Source organism: Salmo trutta, chromosome 34, assembly GCF_901001165.1.
Source record: "Salmo trutta chromosome 34, fSalTru1.1, whole genome shotgun sequence".
NCBI classification, from domain to species: domain Eukaryota; kingdom Metazoa; phylum Chordata; class Actinopteri; order Salmoniformes; family Salmonidae; genus Salmo; species Salmo trutta.
The window spans coordinates 5,666,772-5,689,994 of record NC_042990.1 but is presented as its reverse complement, the minus strand read 5'-3'; the positions used below and the strand labels follow the sequence as shown (position 1 = coordinate 5,689,994).

At 39.9% G+C, this 23,223-nt stretch overlaps 1 protein-coding gene across 1 annotated transcript in view; it reads right to left on the bottom strand.

Moving 5' to 3' along the window:
* Positions 1–6,788: 6,788 nt before the first annotated feature.
* The window catches only part of LOC115173390 (probable ATP-dependent RNA helicase ddx6), a 68,976-nt gene continuing 52,541 nt past the window's right edge, over positions 6,789–23,223 (bottom strand). The window contains exons 10-14 of the mRNA XM_029731424.1: positions 22,663–22,779; positions 11,135–11,198; positions 8,169–8,270; positions 7,800–8,027; positions 6,789–7,439 (exon numbers count right to left, since the gene is read on the bottom strand). Coding sequence (XP_029587284.1) covers positions 7,813–8,027; positions 8,169–8,270; positions 11,135–11,198; positions 22,663–22,779 — 498 coding nt within the window. The 3' untranslated portion in view covers positions 6,789–7,439; positions 7,800–7,812. The remainder of the gene's footprint in view (positions 7,440–7,799; positions 8,028–8,168; positions 8,271–11,134; positions 11,199–22,662; positions 22,780–23,223) is intronic.

Here is a 23,223-nt window from a genome sequence, read left to right as displayed (position 1 = left end):
ATCTTGGAGTTAACGACAAGTGAACCTTCCCTCCCCCACTTGTACTCAATCATTCACACAGTCACAACTTGACTCAATGGCCAAGAGCACGCACACACAGATCCACACAGGATTAGACAGTGACATACACTCCGCAGCCAGTTTATTAGGTACACTACACTGCTCACGAAAATGGTTAGCTCCTACAGACAACGAGTCATGTGGCCGTGGCTTGCCATTTATAGGCAATATAGCATATACAGTCATTGACGCATTCAGTTACTGGTCAACTGAACGTTAGAATGGGCAAAATGAGTGACCTAAGCATCTGAGCGTGTTATGATCGTCAGTGCCAAGCACGCCAGTTCCAGTATTTCAAAATGTCCGGCTTCCTGGGCTTCTCATGCAAGACAGTGTCTAGGGTTTACCAAGAATGGTGTGACAAACAAAAAACATCCAGCCAGGGACAGTCCTGTTGGCGAAAACAGCTCGTTGATGAGAGGTCGATGGTGAATGGCAAGAATCATGCAAGCTAACAGGCAGGCAAATAATGGCGTAGTACAACAGTGGTGTGCAGAATGGCATCTCTAAAAGAACAACTTGTCGATTCTTGTCACGGATGGGCTATTGCAGCAGACGACCACACTGGGTTCCACTCCTATCAGCTAAAAACAAGAAGCGGCTCCAGTGGGCACACGATCACCAACACTGGACATTTGAGGAGTGGAAAAACATTGCCTGGTCCGACGAATCCTGGTTCCTGTTGCGTCATGCTGATGGCAGAGTCAGGATTTGGCGTAAGCAAGTCCATGGCCCCATCCTGCCTGTTGTCAACGGTACAGGCTGATGGTGGTGGTGTAATGGTTTGGGGAATGTTTTCCTGCCACACATTAGGTCCCTTGATAGGAATTGAGCAATGTTTCCATGCCCCAAATAATTCAGGCTGTTCTGGAGGCAAAGGGGGATCTGACCAGATACTAGATGGGTGTACCTAATAAACTGAATATACAGACATTTACCCACTGACATAGACTGAATATTCCATCTGAATATCCCTTTGAGGATGGTGAACATTGCCTGTTTTCTAGTCCCCTTTGTGACCACTGATCGGAAAGAACAGTATGTGAAAGGAATTTGAAAAAACTCTGCCTTGGGCTAGTTTGGGGTTTACACTATATGGCTAGTGTTGACCTATTCTGTCTTTGCACAGTATGGGTCACAAAGTAGACCAGAAAACAGGCTAGGGACAACAGCCATACGAATATTAAGACATTGTATGTCACTCACAGACAAACAAGCACACAGAAACATTCACAATTGCATACAGAAATTCACATTCAGCCAATTGAACACCCTACCAAACAATCTTACAGAACAGCCATTCATATACAGACACACAGGCAATCACATTCATAACAACAAACAAATGAGACGGGACACTAACTTACTCTTAAAACACACCAACCAACCTTATTTCTCACACACCAAGTTTCTCTCCAAGTTTCTCTCTATGACACACACACACACACACACACACACACACACACACACACACACACACAACACTTACTGACAGTCACTCACGCAAAGCACACAAAATGCTATGACATTACACTTTTTTGGTTTCGGTTCAATATAAATCCTGAAAGTCAGTATTTAAAATAAAGAAAAATAAAAAAAATCTAATATTCAAAACTACCTCCACCATGAAGCAAATTATTTTTTTGTTATTGTAAACGAATTGTGTAAACAACGAATCATTTACAAACCAATTTCCTCAAAATGATAGCAACCACCTCGTAAAAAGATTGACCTAGATAACCAGTATGACTGTGCTCGGATAGCATTCTCTCCAGTACTTAAAATAAGCAAACTAATGGTCAAAATATAATACTTTTTTGTACTTTGGGAGAAAAATTACAAATGTGTTGAGTTTCAGATCTGTTGCAAACCATATTGGTTGGTCCACTGTTGTGCTGGAGTTCCTTAAGTACCAGAGAGAAGAAAAGATTCAAGATGACTCGCAAAACCACACAAACCCAGTGCCCCAAACCCTGCTCTGCCCCCCTCCCTGCTTAGCAAGCATTGTCAAAAATAATTTCAAAGAGAAGCAAAAAAAAAATATCACATATTTTTCTCTGCTTTCATCATCAGCTAAACATTTGTAGCAGGACCAAAAAAAAGATCACAGCTGCCAGTTTGAAGATGCTACAATTTGCTTTCAAATATAATTCTGATGTGAGCCAAGAATAGTCCCTCAGCTTTTCACAATCATAACAAAACTGTACGACCCCCCCCCCCCAAAAAAACTCAGGGTTTTCCCAACCTAATGAATAGCAGAGATAACAAATGAGAGTTCTGCCAAGTTCTCAGCTCTGTATGTATCATATCAAAATACCCTCCCTTCTCCCTTGGAGCCAGGCTGAGGAACATCACCCAAGAGCTCTGAGGTTTTTAAAATAAAAGCTTGGTTTCTTGTTACTTAGTTTTTAGTCTAAATATACTATATTTTGTACCAATTGGCTGCATGTACCATCGGGCTGCACAGTACATATTGGCAATTAATACATTCACAACACTTTGGAGATTACATTTTTACATTTGAGTCATTTAGATTGATTCAAATTAGACCCTAAACCGCATACCCACAAAACTGTACCAACATGAAATGTCTACCTCTAAAAAACATATTATATTACTTTGAGGGACCCTCACATTGAGGAAGAAAAAGCAGGTCTTAAAAATATGTTGAACCATGTTGTTTTGTACAAAGAAAACGTCAAGATTGCCTCTAGGGCTATTCAGGCCAATGTTAGAGGGCCTTTTTTTACTGAATAATGGGTTTGTTTCCTTGTGTTTTGCTTTTCATATTTTGTGTTTGCTTTTCGTGTATTGTGTAATAGATTTGTATAATAAACAACAATTACACTATAAATATCTACAGTGGGGAGAACAAGTATTTGATACACTGCCGATTTTGCAGGTTTTCCTACTTACAAAGCATGTAGAGGTCTGTCATTTTTATCATAGGTACACTTCAACTGTGAGAGACGGAATCTAAAACAAAAATCCAGAAAATCACATTGTATGATTTTTAAGTAATTAATTTGTATTTTATTGCATGACATAAGTATTTGATCACCTACCAACCAGTAAGAATTCCGGCTCTCGCAGACCTGTTCGTTTTTCTTTAAGAAGCCCTCCTATTCTCCACTCATTACCTGTTAACTGCACCTGTTTGAACTCGTTACCTGTATAAAAGACACCTGTCCACACACTCAATCAAACAGACTCCAACATCTCCACAATGGCCAAGACCAGAGAGTTGTGTAAGGACATCAGGGATAAAATTGTAGACCTGCGCAAGGCTGGGATGGGCTACAGGACAATAGGCAAGCAGCTTGGTGAGAAGGCAACAACTGTTGGCTCAATTATTAGATAATGGAAGAAGTTCAAGATGACGGTCAATCACCCTCGGTCTGGGGCTCCATGCAAGATCTCACCTCGTGGGGCATCAATGATCATGAGGAAGGTGAGGGATCAGCCCAGAACTACACGGCAGGACCTGGTCAATGACCTGAAGAGAGCTGGGACCAGTCTCACAGAAAACCATTAGTAACACACTACTCGTTAAAATCCTGCAGCGCAGGATTAAAATCCTGCAGCGCACGCAAGGTCCCCCTGCTCAAGCCAGTGCATGTCCAGGCCCGTCTGAAGTTTGCCAATGACCATCTGGATGATCCAGAGGAGGAATGGGAGAAGGTCATGTGGTCTGATGAGACAAAAATAGCTTTTTGGTCTAAACTCCACTCGCCGTGTTTGGAGGAAGAAGAAGGATGAGTACAACCCCAAGAACACCATCCCAATTGTGAAGCATGGAGGTGGAAACATCATTCTTTGGGGATGCTTTTCTGCAAAGGGGACAGGAACGACTGCACTATATTGAGGGGAGGATGGATGGGGCCATGTATCGCGAGATCTTGGCCAACAACCTCCTTCCCTCAGTAAGAGCATTGAAGATGGGTCGTGGCTGGGTCTTCCAGCATGACAACGACCCGAAACACACAGCCAGGGCAACTAAGGAGTGGCTCCGTAAGAAGCATCTCAAGGTCCTGGAGTGGCCTAGCCAGTCTCCAGACCTGAACCCAATAGAAAATCTTTGGAGGGAGCTGAAAGTCCGTATTGCCCAGCGACACCCCCAAAACCTGAAGGATCTGGAGAAGGCCAAAATCCCTGCTGCAGTGTGTGCAAACCTGGTCAAGAACTACAGGAAACGTATGATCTCTGTAATTGCAAACAAAGGTTTCTGTACCAAATATTAAGTTCTGCTTTTCTGATGTATCAAATACTTATGTCATGCAATATAATGCAAATGATTTACTTAAAAATCATACAATGTGATTTTCTGGATTTTTGTTTTAGATTCCGTCTCTCACAGTTGAAGTGTACCTATGATAAAAATTACAGACCTCTACATGCTTTGTAAGTAGGAAAACCTGCAAAATCGGCAGTGTATCAAATACTTGTTCTCCCCACTGTAGATATTTATAGTGTCATTGTTGTTTATTGAGGTGTTCATGAAGGGCTCATATGTGAAAGAGACAGTGGTTAAAAAAAAAAGATCCCATGCTGATCTTAATCTCCAACAACACCTTGTGCGTCTTTCAGAAATTGGATGCATATGACTGATCAGATTGTAAATTCTACCTGTTCTTTCCATAGCTGCAGATATATGGGCCTATTTCCTATATAGTGCACTACTTTATGGGTCCTGGTCAAAAGTAGTGTACTTTACAGGGATTAGGGTGATATTTTGACACATAATCACATCACCACCGCAACATAAGTATGAAACCTCAGAAAATAGTTTTACTAGTAAAATGCTACACAAGCTCAGTAATTGGATGCTACTGTGACTTGTGTTTTCATGAACTGCTCCTGTACTGGTCTGAGATCGTTTAAATATAGGGGAATTTTTGTCCGGTGCTATATTAGCTTGATAGTAGGCTACCATCCACAGTTTTTACAATGGGCCCAGTCTTATATCATATTATTCACATGATTGATTATTCATAGTGACAGAAACAGTCACGTTGCGTCTAAGTAAAAGCTGCCCTTTTTTATTGCAAAGTTTACATTAAAAGTACTTTCGCATTCTAGATGATGGCAGTCAGAGTTTGAGCCTTGGTTATTGAGCATCTAGAACATGAACAAGATTCCCTAGAAGGAGAGTGCACAACGAACGTTCTACTTGCATAATGGAATTCTGAATCAACCAATGTTACAATTTAGCTTAATTGTGTTTGTATTCTGTCTGTTGTGTGAGAGAAAGACAGATGGATGAACTGATAAGAGCGCATGTGGGAGAATAATTAAGGCACTTGAGTGACAAAAGGCATGTGAATGTAAGCGGGCAAGATGGCTAGTGTGAATGAGCCAATATAAAAGGGTCCATCTTGTCTCTACAATGGAGGAAGACCGGTTTAAATGTGTGAACGCGTTTGGGCCTTGTGTCCCTGGCAACCGCTTTGGTCCCGCCCACAAAGGGTAAAGAAAAGGAAATCTCTTGTTGAAATGCATTCATTTTAGTGTTAAATGGCTAAAAGTGTTTTATTTTAATATAAATCATGAATTCTATCTATAACTGAGTTGATGTCTGATGTGTGAGCCTCCATGTTGAATAAACCCCCCCCCCCCACTAATTTCAAGCTACGTATCACAGGCAGTGAAATACTAGTAATTCAATACAACTGCATTGATGATGGTGTCGTGTACCACTGTAAAAACATACGTTTGTTGGTTTTCTATCTCGTGTGAGTGGGAACACTACCACAGGCGTTTGCATCTCTGTAATTTGAGATAAACAAAACATTTATTTTGTCTATGCATCGCATGTATACCGAGGTAACTCTAGCTACAGTAGCCTGAGGCAAGGCACAAGCAGTGTTACTTTTAATCAGCAGAAATATTGTTGAAAAAAAATAACATTACTTTGTGTGCAATTCAAAGACCTGAGCCAGCTAGTTGTCATCAGTAACAAATCAGGTTTGAATAACGTACCGTAAACATTTATTTTACGGTTTGGATGGACTGCACCTCTGAAAGTGTACATGACTCAAGCTGCTCATTTTGAACGTGACCACTTTCAAGCAACCTAAAGCCATCAATCTATGTAGCTATTTTCCAATACAGGCATTATTTTTGATAACCCAGCTAACTATACACACTGAGTGTACAAAACATTAGGAACACCTGCTCTTTCCATGACAGACTGACCAGGTGAATTCAGGTGAGAGGTACTGTATGATCCCTTATTGGATGTCACCTTCAATCAGTGTAGATGAAGGGGAGGAGACGGTTAAAGAATGATTTTTAAGCTTTGAGACAATTGATACATGAATTGTGTATGTGTGTCATTCAGAGGGTGAATGAGCAAGACAACAGATTTAAGTCCCTTTGAACAGAGTATGGTAGTAGGTCCCAGGCGCACCGGTTTGAGTGTGTGAAGAACTGAATCGCTGCTGGGTTTGTCTCACTCAACAGTTTCCCGTGTGTATCAAGGATGGTCCAGCACCTAAAGGACCTACCAGCCAACTTGACACAACTGTGGGAAGCATTGGAGTCAACATGGACCAGAATACCTGTGGAACGCTTTCGAAACCCGACGAATTGAGGCTGTTCTGAGGGCAAAATGGGGTGCAACGTAATATTAGGAAGGTGTTCCTAAAGTTTTGTACACTCAGTGTATGTAGTACAGAAGATAAATTATTTAAGTCGAAGTTGGATATTAGTAGTGCTGTAGCAAAGGATTTATAATCCAACCATTAGTGAATTTATTAATAAGTTTAAAACCTACAAATATAGTATCTTAATTCCAATCAAAAATGCATGTAAGTGAATGAGCTTTCCAACATTCTGAAGCTTTCTTTACCCTTAGTGGTTGTTGCTAAGGTTAACAATAGGCCTCATGTCATTGATGACACAAACCTGTCCTCCTCCAAAGCTGGCCGTAAAAGTGGACGACATATTTGGCTGGAAACAATACAACTTTATCAATATTTTGCAATGATCTTACTTTTTTAAAGACATTGTTCCTCACCTATCTTGGAAGTTTTTCAGCTGATATGTTACCTTCCAATACCAGGATACAATCCAAAAAACATTAGCCTACATGTCTTAAGCCAAAAAAGGATTGATTGATCTCATTCAGTGTGCATTGGGCAAGCTACCTTTGGTGCAAAACAACATGGTTAAACCAATTTAAATAAAGAAATGCAGGCAGCTCTTAATGAAATAACAAGGGGGAATAAGAACAGAACATTCAAATCAGCAAAAAGTAAACTCGACCTTAACATCCATGTGCCAGGTTTTGAAGGTTGAGAAAAGAGAAGTTGAAGAGGTGCCTGAAGCCTGTGTGCAAGAGCCGAATGTTGTGCAAAAGCCGGGTATGTCCTATTGTCCTGGATGGAAGATAAGGTGGCAAGGATTAAAAAGATGGGTCTCACACTTCATGCACATCACAAGATGGGTTCCCAATTTGAAATATCCCTTATCCCCTTGTGTAGATCCACAATTATTTGATAGACGTAAGAAATATGGTAATGAGCCATATTGCCTTCTAAGGAATTTACCAAATTGCTTACGACCCTTTCAGATCTCAGTTAGGGTCGACCTAAAATATTAGGCATTCTCACTGGCATGTCCGACTGATAGGTATAATATGCCCATATAAGCAATAAAGTACTGGGTCCATCTTGTCTTCTGAGGAATTTTACATATTGCTAGAACGGCTCAGTAGCATGTCAGAGTGAATGACTCACCAGTTGAGGGGTTCTAGGTCTCCTCCTGTTGGCAGCCTGTCTCCTTCAGCTCCTCCTCCACCTCGCAGTCTAGGTTGGCGGTATGGAACTCGGCCACGTACAGGTTCTTGTCGATGCTGCCAGGGATGGGCTTGATGTCGGTGACCAGCTGGTCCTCGATGGACTTCAGGTTGAAGCGGTCCTCAGAGGTGATCAGGTTGATGGCCAGGCCCAGGTGACCAAACCTCCCTGAGAGAGACAATACCACAGAGGGATGGAATGTACATGTTGCCAGGATGTAAAACAGAGCATTCAGATATTAAAAGTTGATAAAAAGCATTGACATAATACCACAAGAAGCACATAAACAACACAAGAAAGTTTCCATACCTGATCTTCCGATGCGATGCAGGTATGTCTCAGCGTTCTTGGGGAAGTCGAAGTTGATGACAACATTGACGGCTTGGATGTCAATACCCCTGGTGAACAGATCTGTTTCAAACAGTAAACCAGAAAACAGTAAAATCAACTGTACTACATACCCAAGTAAAATCTGATATTACCAAACAAAATATACAGAAACAATTCATATGGACACTCAGTGCTTTACATAAAGAAATGTCATTGGTAGCACTGGTGTTCCCAACTTATAAAAGTTTAAGAGCACAACATAACATTTAGAGCATCCATTGAACCCCCCCATTGAATGAACTGTTACTATTTAAAAATGGAACACTAGTGACTTTAATAATGTTTACATCCTGCTTTACTCATTTCATATGTATATACTGTATTCTATTTTAGTCAATGCCACTCAGACATTGGTCGTCCTAATATTTATACATTTCTTCATTCCATTCTTTTACTTTTAGATGTGTGTGTATTGTTGTGAATTGTTAGATACTACTGCACTGTTGGAGCTAGGAACACAAGCATTTAGTTAGATACTACTGTACTGTTGGAGCTAGGAACACAAGCATTTAGTTAGATACTACTGCACTGTTGGAGCTAGGAACACAAGCATTTAGTTAGATATTACTGCACTGTTGGAGCTAGGAACACTAGCATTTAGTTAGATACTACAGTACTGTTGGAGCTAGGAACACAAGCATTTAGTTAGATACTACTGCACTGTTGGAGCTAGGAACACAAGCATTTAGTTAGATACTACTGCACTGTTGGAGCTAGGAACACAAGCATTTAGTTAGATACTACCGCACTGTTGGAGCTAGGAACACTAGCATTTAGTTAGGTACTACCGCACTGTTGGAGCTAGGAACACTAGCATTTAGTTAGATACTACAGTACTGTTGGAGCTAGGAACACAAGCATTTAGTTAGATACTACTGCACTGTTGGAGCTAGGAACACAAGCATTTAGTTAGATACTACTGTACTGTTGGAGCTAGGAACACTAACATTTAGTTAGATACTACTGTACTGTTGGAGCTAGGAACACAAGCATTTAGTTAGATACTACTGTACTGTTGGAGCTAGGAACAGAAGCATTTAGTTAGATATTACTGCACTGTTGGAGCTAGGAACACAAGCATTTAGTTAGATACTACTGTACTGTTGGAGCTAGGAACACAAGCATTTAGTTAGATTGTACTGCACTGTTGGAGCTAGGAACACTAGCATTTAGTTAGGTACTACCGCACTGTTGGAGCTAGGAACACTAGCATTTAGTTAGATACTACAGTACTGTTGGAGCTAGGAACACAAGCATTTAGTTAGATACTACTGCACTGTTGGAGCTAGGAACACAAGCATTTAGTTAGATACTACTGTACTGTTGGAGCTAGGAACACTAACATTTAGTTAGATACTACTGTACTGTTGGAGCTAGGAACACAAGCATTTAGTTAGATACTACTGTACTGTTGGAGCTAGGAACAGAAGCATTTAGTTAGATATTACTGCACTGTTGGAGCTAGGAACACAAGCATTTAGTTAGATACTACTGTACTGTTGGAGCTAGGAACACAAGCATTTAGTTAGATTGTACTGCACTGTCGGAGCTAGGAACACAAGCATTTAGTTAGATACTACTGCACTGTTGGAGCTAGGAACACAAGCATCTTGCAACACCCGCAATAACATCTACTAAATATGTGTATGTGACCAATAAATTTGATTTGATTTGTTACCCAAAAATATGGTATATATTTAAATGTAGACTTTTATTCATTTTAGCATTTTACTCAAGAAAGAGTTTATACAAACACCAGTACATGGTTCCCCTTTCATATTGAAATTAAGAAGAAGAAAAATAAGGAGAAATAAACATGTTTACCGCTGTGCAATGTCACATGCATCCCTATCAATGAAGACTAGGTTTGGCCAAATTTTATTTCAGATTTTCTAAAATTGAAGCTGGTTCTGGAAGTATTCTAAGGATGATTATCAGGTTGCATAAACATGATTAGTGCATTCCCCTCACAATTTTAGCCTTCAAATTTGTTTTCTAAACTAAATAAAGAGAATAGGTTGCTGCTACTGGTCAGAGTCTGGGAGGCAGGCTGCCTCTGCCTGGGGAGAGAAACAGGGTTGCTTGAGCCTACTGCCTGAGGTTCAGAGAAACAGCCATGTCTAATTCTGTAGCTTACTACAAACCAGATATTTTAATGTTTATACTACTCAAAATTGAGCCGAATATGACTGTTACCAATTATCACTGGTTTTGAGAAATAGCGCTCACACAGGAGATGCACATCTTGTCACATCGCAATAGAAACTTTCTCCATTTGAAAAATAATCTTTTCAATATAATTATTATTTGTGCTTGAATGAATTTACCATGTTAAATTTGACTGCACAATTTTATTTGTTCCAAGTTAACAAACCCGCAAATATGTGGGCTAAGAAAAGAGGAGAGAGAGCGAAAGAGGAGATATTGCACATTTCAAGTCTTAGGCAACTTTTTTTTCTTCACAAACCACGGCCTCTGAGGACCGGATCAAACCAAAAACATAATTGGAGTTGAGGGGGGTTCAATCATAAAATAAGGTATCACTGTGTGGTGTAGGCCTAAAGCCATAGAAAGCCAGTAGCTGCCTGCGCTTTACGTTTATAAATCATTTCCAATCAATCAAACTCATCACGGTATATTACTGAGGGGGCACATAACCCGCAAGTTATGTGCCTGGATACGACCATGAAACTAATGAATATGTGATTGCTTTTTCTCAGAAAAAACGGTAGAGCGAAGCCTCTAATCTTTACAAAAATTATCTGGTGGATTTTTCTTTTTAGGCGCACTGGTGCTCCCAAATTAATATTCCAGGTCGCACAGCTAAATATTTAGAAGCACATTCGACCAAAATGGTTGCACTTTAGAGCCCTGTGTACACGTACCGGTGCAGACAAGATTTCTGCAGAGTCCATTTCTGAAGTCGTGGAACACACGGTTTCTGTACTCCTGTGAGGATTAAAAGAACACTGCATGAGAGCACTGAACACACAACCTCAGAAAAGCATCTCATGGCTCCCATACACTGACTAGCACAAACTCATATAGTCTCCTCTCTGGTCAGGTTTTTTCTTATAGGACAAATAACATGAATCTGAATCATCATTAAATCTGGTATGGTTTGTAGACCCACTAAACATGTCAATAATAATAATAATAATAATAATAATAATAATAATAATAATGGGTTGGAACCGGTCTAGGGAACAGAACCAAAAACTGGAAAATACATTTTTTACAGGAACAGAATCAGAACCACGAACTAAAGTAATCTATACTGTTCTGGAACAGAACTGTTATTTTAAAACCATGGGAACTGGTTAACAACATTATTTTAAGTTGCGGTCATTTTTTTCCAGTCCAACAAAAAACAAAGCACTTATGCAAAGCCCTCACTCTGTCACTCAGAAACTTATTCCAGTGTCTGCCTGACAGAAAATCTTTGCCAGTGTGTAGGCAATCCTCTGTAGGTACAATTCTGTGGGCCTAATTATGATAATTGTCATAACAACAAGATGCACAGTGCTTCAAGCTAAGCCTTCTCCTGTATCGCCTCTCGCTCTCTCCCCACCCGCCAAATGTCAGTTGCATCTCACGCCTTACTCTAATCTGTCCAATGCATGTAAATAGCTTGCCCGCTCCATAGCAAGCTGCTCTATCCGCACTGATTGGTGAAGTAATTAATGTCGCGCAACAATGCCTTCAGAAAGTATTCCCCCCACCCCCCTGACTTTTTCCAAATGTTGTTGTGTTACAGCCTGAATTTAAAATGTATTAAATTGTGCATTTTTTTCATCACTGGCCTACACACAATACCCCATAATATCAAAGTGGAATTTTTTTATTTTTTTTACAAATTCATTAAAAATGAAAAGCTGAAATGTCTTGAGTCAATTAGTATTCAACCCCTTTGTTATGGCAACCCTAAATAAGTTCAGGTTTAAACATCTGCTTAACACGTCACATAATAAGTTGCATGGACTCACTCTGTGTGCAATAATAATGTTTAGCATAATTTTGAATGACTACCTCACCTCTGTATCCCACACATACAATTCTCTGTAAGGTCCGCAAGAGGTTGGTGGCACCATAATTTACAGAAATACATCAAAACACATGTGATTGATACCATTCCATTTGCCCCATTCCAGCCATTATTATGAGCTGTCCTCCCCTCAGCAGCCTCCACTGGTAAGGTCCCCCAGTTGAACAGTAAATGTCAAATACAGATTCAACCAAAGAGCGAGGCACCTATTGGTAGATACATTTTTTGTTGTTGTTTAAAGCAGACATTGAATATTCCTTTGAACATGGTGAAGTTATTAATTTCCCTTTGGATGGTGTATTAATACACCCAATCACTACAACGATAGAGGCGTCCTTCCTAACTCCTTTGCCGGAAAGGAAGGAAACCGCTCAGGGGTTTCACCATGAGGCCAATGGTGACTTTAAAACAGTTACAGTTTAATGGCTGTGATAGGAGAAAACTGAGAATGGATCAAAGATATTGTAGTTACTCCACAATACGAATCTAATTGACAGAGTAAAAGGGAAGTCTGTACAGAATATTCCAAAACATGCATCCTGTTTGCAACAAGGCACTAAAGTAATACTACAAAAAATGTGGAAATGCAATTCACTTTTTGTCCTGAATGTTTGGGGAAAATCCAATGCAAACATTACTGTGTACCACTTTCCATATTTTCAAGCATAGTGGTGGCTGCATCATGTTATAGATATACTTGTAATCATTAAGGACTGGGGAGTTTCTCAGGATAAAAAGGAAACGGAATGGAGCTAAACACAGACAAAATCCTAAAGGAAAAGATGGCTCAGTCTGCTTTTCACCAGTCACTGGAAGATGAATTCACATTTCAGCAGGTGAATAACCTAAAACACAAGGCCAAATCTACACTGGAGTTACTTACCAAGAAGACAGTGAATGTTCCTGTGGCCGAGTTACAGTTTTGACTTAAATCTGGTTGTCTAGTAATTGTTCAACAACCAATTTTATCATCATTTTCAATACATTAGCAGAAATAAAAGAATAAAAAACGTTTTCACTTAGTCATTATGGGGTCTTGTGTGTAGATGGTTGGGAAAATTTCAGTTTTAATCCATTTTGAATTTAGGCTGTAACAACAAAATGTGGAATATGTCGAGGGGTTTAGTTTAATTTATTTGCACCAAATAAAACAAGTGACAAAACAGATAAAAAAAAATAGAACAAATAAAATGTGCAGGTGCAGTTGGAAGCCCAGTGGCAAATTATGAAAAACACACCACAAAAAAGCTATATACAATATGTCATAACTCTCTCTTTGGTGAGAATCAAAGGTGCTGACAGATAGCCAAACTCTCTCTCTCGGGGGAGTTGGCCTGGTTTTATGACTTAATGCAGGTCGTAAACTTTCTCTCTTGCACTGCAGTATGGAGAAGTTAAAAATCCCTTTGTTGTAACAGAGACAGACTTTGCCAAAACCTCACACATCAAACAATGAACATTGGGACAATATGTTTCAATATCCAAATGTTGGGAATTATGACAGATGTAATATGGAAATTAATGTCTATTTTGTGATGTCATTAAAATTATCAGAAAGACTGTATAACATGATAACTGTAACTCTGAAAGTGTACACGTCCTCATGATCAGGTTTGCATCTAAAATAAATGATTAAGTATAAGAATACTTTTGAAAAGATAGAAATGTGATTTTACCCTTCTAAATGAGATAATGGCTTTTCATTTAAACCTGGGCCAAGTCGGTAACCACGCCCATGTGAGCACAGACATTGTTTCAACATGATGGAACCGGTTTTCCGACCAGAGTGCATAAAAGGACTCGCTGAAAAATTAACATAATAGACCATACAGCGTGGAACGGTGGCTACACGGTTTAAAATGGTTTAAAACTACCAGACCAGAAAATGGAAAACCCTCTGAAACTTTCGACGAGTGAAGGTGAAGACTAGACTACACATTCACAGCCTGCAGCTGTATATGTAAAATAGTCTAGGAAACTCGACCAAAGACGAGAGGCAAAGAACAGTTTCCTCTCACCATCATGAGGTATCTATTCTAACTAACATAGGGAAATACAGATCCCTCTCACCACTGTGTGGGAACCTCTGATGTATCCATTCTAACGAACACTCCAGAACAAAAGAAGCCTACAACTAAGAAGGACAACCAGAGACTTACATCGAAACACTTCCCATAGACGGATCGAATTCAACAGAGAGATGACAAAGACATCCACGCGTAAATATATACATCGCAATTATTTTAGAATGAGCGGTCGTTCATGTGCAAAGTATTCATTTTGAATCCCACCGCACCTTCTCCGCTATGCAATCTGGTTTCAGAGCTGGTCATGGGTGCACCTCAGCCACGCTCAAGGTCCTAAACGATATCGTAACCGCCGTCGATAAGAAACAATACTGTGCTGCCGTATTCATTGACCTGGCCAAAGCTTTCGACTCTGTCAATCACCACATCCTCATCGGCAGACTCAATAGCCTTGGTTTCTCAAACGATTGCATCGCCTGGTTCACCAACTACTTCTCTGATAGAGTTCAGTGTGTCAAATCCGAGGGCCTGTTGTCCGGACCTCTGGCAGTCTCTATGGGGGTGCCACAGGGTTCAATTCTCGGGCTGACTCTTTTCTCTGTATACATCAATGATGTTGCTCTCGCTGCTGGTGATTCTCTGATCCACCTCTATGCAGACGACACCATTCTGTATACTTCTGGCCCTTCTTTGGACACTGTGTTAACAACCCTCCAGATGAGCTTCAATGCCATACAACTCTCCTTCCGTGGCCTCCAACTGCTCCTAAATACAAGTAAAACTAAATGCATGCTCTTCAACCGATCGCTGCCTGCACCTGCCCGCCTGTCCAGCATCACTACTCTGGACGGTTCTGACTTAGAATATGTGGACAACTACAAATACCTAGGTGTCTGGTTAGACTGTAAACTCTCCTTCCAGACTCACATCAAACATCTCCAATCCAAAGTTAAATCTAGAATTGGCTTCCTATTTTGCAACAAAGCATCCTTCACTCATGCTGCTAAACATACCCTCGTAAAACTGACCATCCTACCGATCCTCGACTTCGGCGATGTCATTTACAAAATAGCCTCCAATACCCTACTCAACAAACTGGATATCTCTCTGGTCACCCCCAAAGCCAATTCCTCCTTTGGCCGTCTCTCCTTCCAGTTCTCTGCTGCCAATGATTGGAACGAACTACAAAAATCTCTGAAACTGGAAACACTTAGCTCCCTCACTAGCTTTAAGCACCAGCTGTCAGAGCAGCTCACAAATCACTGCACCAGTACATAGCCCATCTATAATTTAGCCCAAACAACTACCTCTTCCCCTACTGTATTTATTTTTTTGCTCCTTTGCACCCCATTATTTCTATTTCTACTTTGCACTTTCTTCTACTACAAATCTACCATTCCAGTGTTTTACTTGCTATATTGTATTTACTTTGCCACCATGGCCTTTTTTTGCCTTTACCTCCCTTATCTCACCTCATTTGCTGACATTGTATATAGACGTATTTTTTTCTACTGTATTATTGATTGTATGTTTGTTTTACTCCATGTGTAACTCTGTGTTGTGGTATGTTGTCGAACTGCTTTGCTTTATCTTGGCCAGGTTGCAATTGTAAATGAGAACTTGTTCTCAACTTGCCTACCTGGTTAAATAAAGGTGAAATAAATAAAATAAATTCATATTCCCATGAGTATATCTTCCACATGTATGTACGATAAGTCCACTATCTTTGTCTCTCCTGCTCTTCATCTTTCCCCACCCCCTTTCCATTGTGTAACAAGCCGTCATATCACGTTAGTCCACCTGGGGTCAACACAAAACATGAAACATAATACAGAATTACATAATACAGAATATCACTAGACGGTTCTGACTTAGAATATGTGAACAACTACAAATACCTAGGTGTCTGGTTAGACTGTAAACTCTCCTTCCAGACTCACATCAAACATCTCCAATCCAAAGTTAAATCTAAAATTGGCTTCCTATTTCGCAATAAAGCATTTCTCACTCATGCTGCCAAACATACCCTCGTAAAACTGACCATTCTACCGATCCTCGACTTCGGCGATGTCATTTACAAAATAGCCTCCAATACCCTACTCAATAAACTGAATGCAGTCTATCACAGTGCCATCCGTTTTGTCACCAAAGCTCCATATACTACCCACCACTGCGACCTGTACGCTCTCGTTGGCTGGGCCTCGCTTCATACTCGTCGCCAAACCCACTGGCTCCAGGTCATCTTCAAGACCCTGCTAGGTAAAGTTCCCCTTTATCTCAGCTCGCTGGTCACCATAGCAGCACCCACCTGTAGCACGCGCTCCAGCAGGTATATCTCTCTGGTCACCCCCAAAGCCAATTCCTCCTTCGGCCGCCTCTCCTTCCAGTTCTCTGCTGCCAATGATTGGAACGAACTACAAAAATCTCTAAAACTGGAAACACTTATCTCCCTCACTAGCTTTAAGCACCAGCTGTCAGAGCAGCTCACGGATTACTGCACCTGTACATAGCCCATCTATAATTTAGCCCAAACAACTACCTCTTCCCCTACTGTATTTATTTTGCTCCTTTGCACCCCATTATTTCTAATTCTACTTTGCACTTTCTTCCACTGCAAATCTACCATTCCAGTGTTTTACTTGCTATATTGTATTTACTTTGCCACCATGGCCTTTTTTGCCTTTACCTCCCTTATCTCACCTAATTTGCTCATTTTGTATATAGACTTATTTTTCTACTATATTATTGACTGCATGTTTGTTTTACTCCATGTGTAACTCTGTGTGGTTGTTTGTGTCAAACTGCTTGCTTTATCTTGGCCAGGTCGCAATTGTAAATGAGAACTTGTTCTCAACTTGCCTACCTTGTTAAATAAAGGTGAAATAAATAAATAAATAAAATTAGACAAGAACAACTCAAGGACAGAATTACATACATTTTTAAAAGGCACACGTAGCCTACATATCAATGCATACACACAAACTATCTAGGTCAAATAGGGAAGAGGCATTGTGCCGCAGCATGTTGCTTTATCTGTTTTTTGAAACCAGGTTTGCTGTTTATTTTAGCAATATGAGATGGAAGGAAGAGCCATACAATAATGGCTCTATATAATACTTTACGCTTTCTTGAATTTGTTCTGGATTTGTAGACTATGAAAAGACCCCTGGTGGCATGTCTGGTCGTATAACTGTGTGTCAGAGCTGTGTGTAAGTTGACTAGGCAAACAATTTGGGATTTTCAACACATTAATGTTTCTTAAAAAAAGAACTCTTAGCCAAGAGAGACTGGCATGCATAGTATTTACAGTTGAAGTCGGAAGTTTACATACATCTTAGCCAAATACATTTAAACTCAGTTTTTCACAATTCCTGACATTTAATCCTAGTAAAAATTCCCTGTCTTAGGTCAGTTAGGATCACCACTTAATTTTAAGAATGTGAAATGTCATTATAATAGTAGAGAGAATGATTTCTTTCAGCTTTTATTTCTTTCATCACATTCCCAGTGAGTCAGAAGTTTACATACACTCAATTAGTATATAGTAGCATTGCCTTTAAATTGTTTAACTTGGGTCAAACATTTCAGGTAGCCTTCCACAAGCTTCCCACAATAAGTTGGGTGAATTTTGGCCCATTCCTCCTGACAGAGCTGGTGTAACTGAGTCAGGTTTGTTGGCCTCCTTGCTCACACACGCCGTTTCAGTTCTGCCAACAAATGTTCTATAAAATGGAGGTCAGGGCTTTGTGATGGCGACTCCAATACCTTGACTTTGTTGTCCTTAAGCCATTTTGCCACAACTTTGGAAGTATGACTGGGGTCATTGTCCATTTGGAAGTGAAACTCAGTTTTGTAAGTGAAATAATCTGTCTGTAAACAATTGTTGGAAAATTGACTGTGCCTTTAAACAGCTTGGAAAATTCCAGAAAAGGATGTCATGGCTTTAGAAGCTTCTGATAGGCTAATTGACATCATTTGAGTCAATTGGAGGTTTACCTGTGGATGTATTTCAAGGCCTACCTTCAAACTCAGTGCCTCTTTGCTTGACATTATGGGAAAATCAAAAGAAATCAGCCAAGACCTCAGAAAAAGAATTGCAAATCTTTGTTAGGGGTTTCAGTGACTTCATTAGCTGTGGTTGCTGATGTGTATATAGTTGAATCATCAGAATACATGGACACACATGCTTTGCTTAATGCCAGTGGCAGGTCATTGATAAAAATAGAAATGAGTAGAGGGCCTAGAGAGCTGCCCTGTGGTACACCACACTTTACATGTTTGACATGAGAAAAGCTTCCATTAAATAAATAATTAAGCCAATTTGTGTATCACTTACTCATCACTTAGGCTAGGGTTCTTGTGGATAAAGATATTTGCGAAGTTCAGAATGAGAATGATATGAGGAAGTGATTGATTGATAACTGGTATATCGATAGATTCTTGAGTTAATTTGGGAAACTGTAACTCATTAAATAAACTTTTCCCATGATGCCCCAAATTACTAATGAATTTGTTGCATGATTAATTTAATTGAGTAATAATTAAACGTAGGAGGTAATTAAGTACAAAAAAAGTAAAAAAAAAAAAAAAAGATAAAACCTACTATTCATAAATTAATTGATCAGTAATCACGAGAAAAAAATGGTTTTGTTTAAATGTGTGTGTGCATGTGTGTGTGAGAGATAGGCTATACGGATGATATTACTGAGCAGTTTGTTTCATCAGGCTGACCCCCAGTCTGTCCGTAGAGCTCCGAGACAGGACTGTGTTGAGGCACAGATCTTGGGAAGGATACGAAAATATTTATTTGGCATTTAAGGTCCCCAAGAACACAGTGACCTCCATCATTCTTAAATGGAAGAAGTTTGGAACCACTAATATCCTTCCTAGAACTGGCTACACGGCCAAACTGAGCAATCGGGGGAGAAGGCCCTTGCTCAGTGAGGTGACCAAGAACCCCATGGCCACTCTGACAGCGTACCGCTGTGGAGATGGGAACCTTCCAGAAGGACAACCATCTTTGCAACACTCCACCAATCAGGCCAGACAGAAGCATCACGTCTGGAAGAAACCTGGCACCATCCCTACGGTGAACCATGCTGTGGGGATGTTTTTCAGCGGCAGGGACTGGTAGACTAGTCAGGTTTGAGGGAAAGATGAGCGGAGCAAAGTACAGAGAGATCCTTGATGAAAGCCTGCTCCAGAGCCCTCAGGACCTCAGACTAGGGCGAAGGTTCACCTTCCAACAGAATAACAACCCTAAGCACAAAGCCAAGTCAACACAGCAGTGGCTTCGGGACAAGTCTCAATGTCCTTGAGTGGCCCAGCCAGAGCCCGGACTTGAACCCGATCTAACATCTGTGGAGAAACCTGAAAATAGCTGTGCAGCGACGCTCCCCATCCAATCTGACAGAGCTTTAGAGGATCTGCCGAGAAGAATGGGAGGAACTTCCCAAATACAGGTGTGCCAAACCTGTAGCGTCACACCCAAGAAGGCTCGAGGCTGTAATCACTGCCAAAGGTGCTTCAACAAAGTACTGAGTAAACGGTATGACTACTTATGTAAATGCTATATTTCATTTTTATGTATTTTTTGCAAACATTTCTAAAACCTGTATTTGCTTTGTCATTATGGGGTATTGTGTGTAGATTGATGAGGGAAAAAAAAGATTTAATACATTTTAGAATAAGGCTGTAACATAACAAAATGTGGAAAAAGTCAAGGGGTCTGAATACTTTCCGGATACACAGTAGATTGGGGACAACAAAGGTCCAATTATCGAACGCTGTGGCATGTCACAGAATATCTTGGCCCTGGTAGATGCACAGCCGTTTGCATAAACAAATTGTTCTCTATCATAAACATAATTATATAACCAATTATATGTATAATCATGAAAACCATAGTATTGCAATCTAGAAATTAATATTTCATGATCAACCATGTCAAACGCTTTGGATACATCTTAAAAGATGTCAAGAGAGTATTCATAGTTGTTTAGGGCTGTAAATATTTTATCCACAAGTTGCAAAAGAGCCATATGTATGGAGTAGTTTTTACGAAAACCATATTTTAGCTCATATAGAATACAGTGTTGATTTAAAGGTTTCAATATTCTCATAGACACATTTTTCAAGGATTCTGTAAAAAACATGGTAGTACAGATATTGGGCGATCATTTGTAAATATCAAATATTTAGGAACATTACGAGTTTGCGAGGCTCATTAATCGAGGAAGACACTGATTTCACCAAAAAGGCCCCAATCTCATCATGACCTGCTGCTGATCTTAAAGCGCTCACAATTAATTTAGTTAAATATTCTACATCTACTGCTACTTATCAATACTATCTGTTCATTTCCAACGGCCAAAGAGAAGTGGAAAATTGGAAAGTGGTCAGAAATGTCAGTATAAAGTATACCCGTATTAGCCACATTATTAAAATAATTTGTAAAAATATGATCAATAAGGGTGGCAGACGAACTGGTCAGTCTGTGGTCTTATAGATGAGGGGATACAGATAGATGGAGTATAAAGTATTCAACAAGTCAGATGAACTGGTCACTCTGTGGTCTTATAGATGAGGGGATACAGATAAACGGGTCAGTCTGTGGTCTTACAGATGAGGGAATACAGATAGCTGGACTATAAAGTATTCAACAAGTCAGATGTCATTGAGTGGTTCTCTTCAATAAGTTTATGTTGTAATCATCCAATAGAAAACCAATTGGATCTTCATTATTAATCAAATCCAAGGTAGATGCAAGGACAAATTAAACTCCCAATATTGGAATCGGGTAGATGGATGCAATACCACTTTACCACTCAAAAATGAACAGGAGAGAATTTGTATGAAAAGAGATTCAACATCAATGTAATCAGATGTAAGTGCAAGATACTTTATGAACAGAAATGGACACTCCTCCTCCCACTTTATGTTGTACAGTGGTGAACAACATTAGGAGACATGTCATAAGTCTCTTCAGTCAACCATGCTTCTGAAAGGGCAACAATGCAATTATTCATGATAGAGAGAAGACAGATAATGAACAAAGTGGTCATGATTTTTAGGAAGACCGCGAACGTTCAAATGAAAGGTAGAAAATAAGCTTGTCTTGGAATTAGATCGACTGTTATACAGGTTGTTACATCTTTTAACATGATAGTAATCACAAGTGATCGTCATCTCTGGTAAAATTCAGGAAATTTGAATCAGGATCAACACAATCATTATATTTATTGTTCGCTTCATTTATATAGAAATTGGTTAAAGACCATGTTATCAGGGTTCATATCCTGCCCAATTAAGAGAGATACACAGTCGGAATCATCCAATGAGTGGAACGGAAACATAGAAGTGCATGCTTCACATGTCCAACACAACCACACATTTGTGATAGTTTTATCAATAGGGATGCACTTCCTATGGAATGCACATTGACACAGTCCACATAACACCACTGAAGACTTCAGAGGGTTATGACATTTAGAGCAATGTGTGTTTTAGGTCATGAGGTTAGGTGAAACACGTGTGTGTGTGGGTGGTGTAAGAATATTTTGAAGATAAATACACAATGCAAAGGATGAGAGGACTAAAGGTTAGGAAGACTAAAGGTCAAGAGAGTACTAACGATCAACAGGGAATTATCAATAGAAATAGTTGCTTTTCAGTTCAACATCTGTTTAGAATCTGTGTAGGAATGTCAGTCCTGGACTCCTAGCTACATGTGCCACGTTTTCATTGGTCTGAATCGGCTGTACTGGAGCAAGATACTTGTTATTTGGCCATTGGCCATATTTTACTGCAAAAAAAGTGTAATTGGTCAACCACAGGCTAGGGCTGGGAGTTATAAATTACACCCTGTCAGCTTGTTCTGTGGAGAGAATCCCTGAGGACAGGGAAGAAATGACCATCTACTTCCAAGCATGATTTGTCCTCTTTGAATAAACCTATTTTCCTCCCCCTGATTTGCTTTGGGGTCTGTGATATTGAAGAATAACATCAACTGCCAACAGTGGGAATTAATACATATGTGTCTGTGGGTGGGTGCGTGAATACTTTCTGAAGGCACAGTAAATGTAAAAAAAGAAAAATATTTCAGAGGTATAAAAAAGGAACATAAAGGAACGATATAAACCGTTATTTATTTTTTGTACGAACCCGTTCAGAACTTTAATTTTCTGGTCGGAACAGTGGAACGGAAAAACAACAAAAATCTGTTCAGAACGAAAACGATTGGAAAATAATTTTGGTTCCAACCCGATAATGTTTAACCTCTTTTCAGGAGGATGCAGATTTTTCTCTTGTAGGACAATAAGCGTGAATCTAAATGGCTCACCTGCATCATCTTGGCGTGGATGTAGAAGCAGGAGTAGCCCAGCTGGGTGATCTTCTTGGCTAGCAGCTCAACTCTCTGGGTGGAGTTACAGAAGATGATGGACTGATTGATCTGCAGCTGTGAAAAACAAACCACAAGAGAGAGGAAATGTTAAAACTAACAAACAATAACAAATGCACTTTATATCTCGGTTTTCATGAGAACCTCAAAGCTGTAAATGCTTTAAAAAGAACAATATAGAGTTCTGGAAGGTATTAGGCGATGGTTTAACATGAATGTAAACATTTCTGAAGTGGGTTTGAAGGATCAGAGTGGCTTCGGATCCGAACCCCCCCCCCCCCCCCCCCCCCCCCGGACTAAAGAAGCTTATGCGCATGTGCGGAACACCTACACGTGTTTATTCTCCACGTATTCTCTGCTCTACTAGTCTGACTACCAGTCATTTTAGCTAACATTCCATTTGTCACAAGTCTAATAAATACATTTAATATAGCCTAAACCAACACAATAAATCCATTATTAAAGAAACATGATATGAAGAAAATGTATCCTATTTCAGAG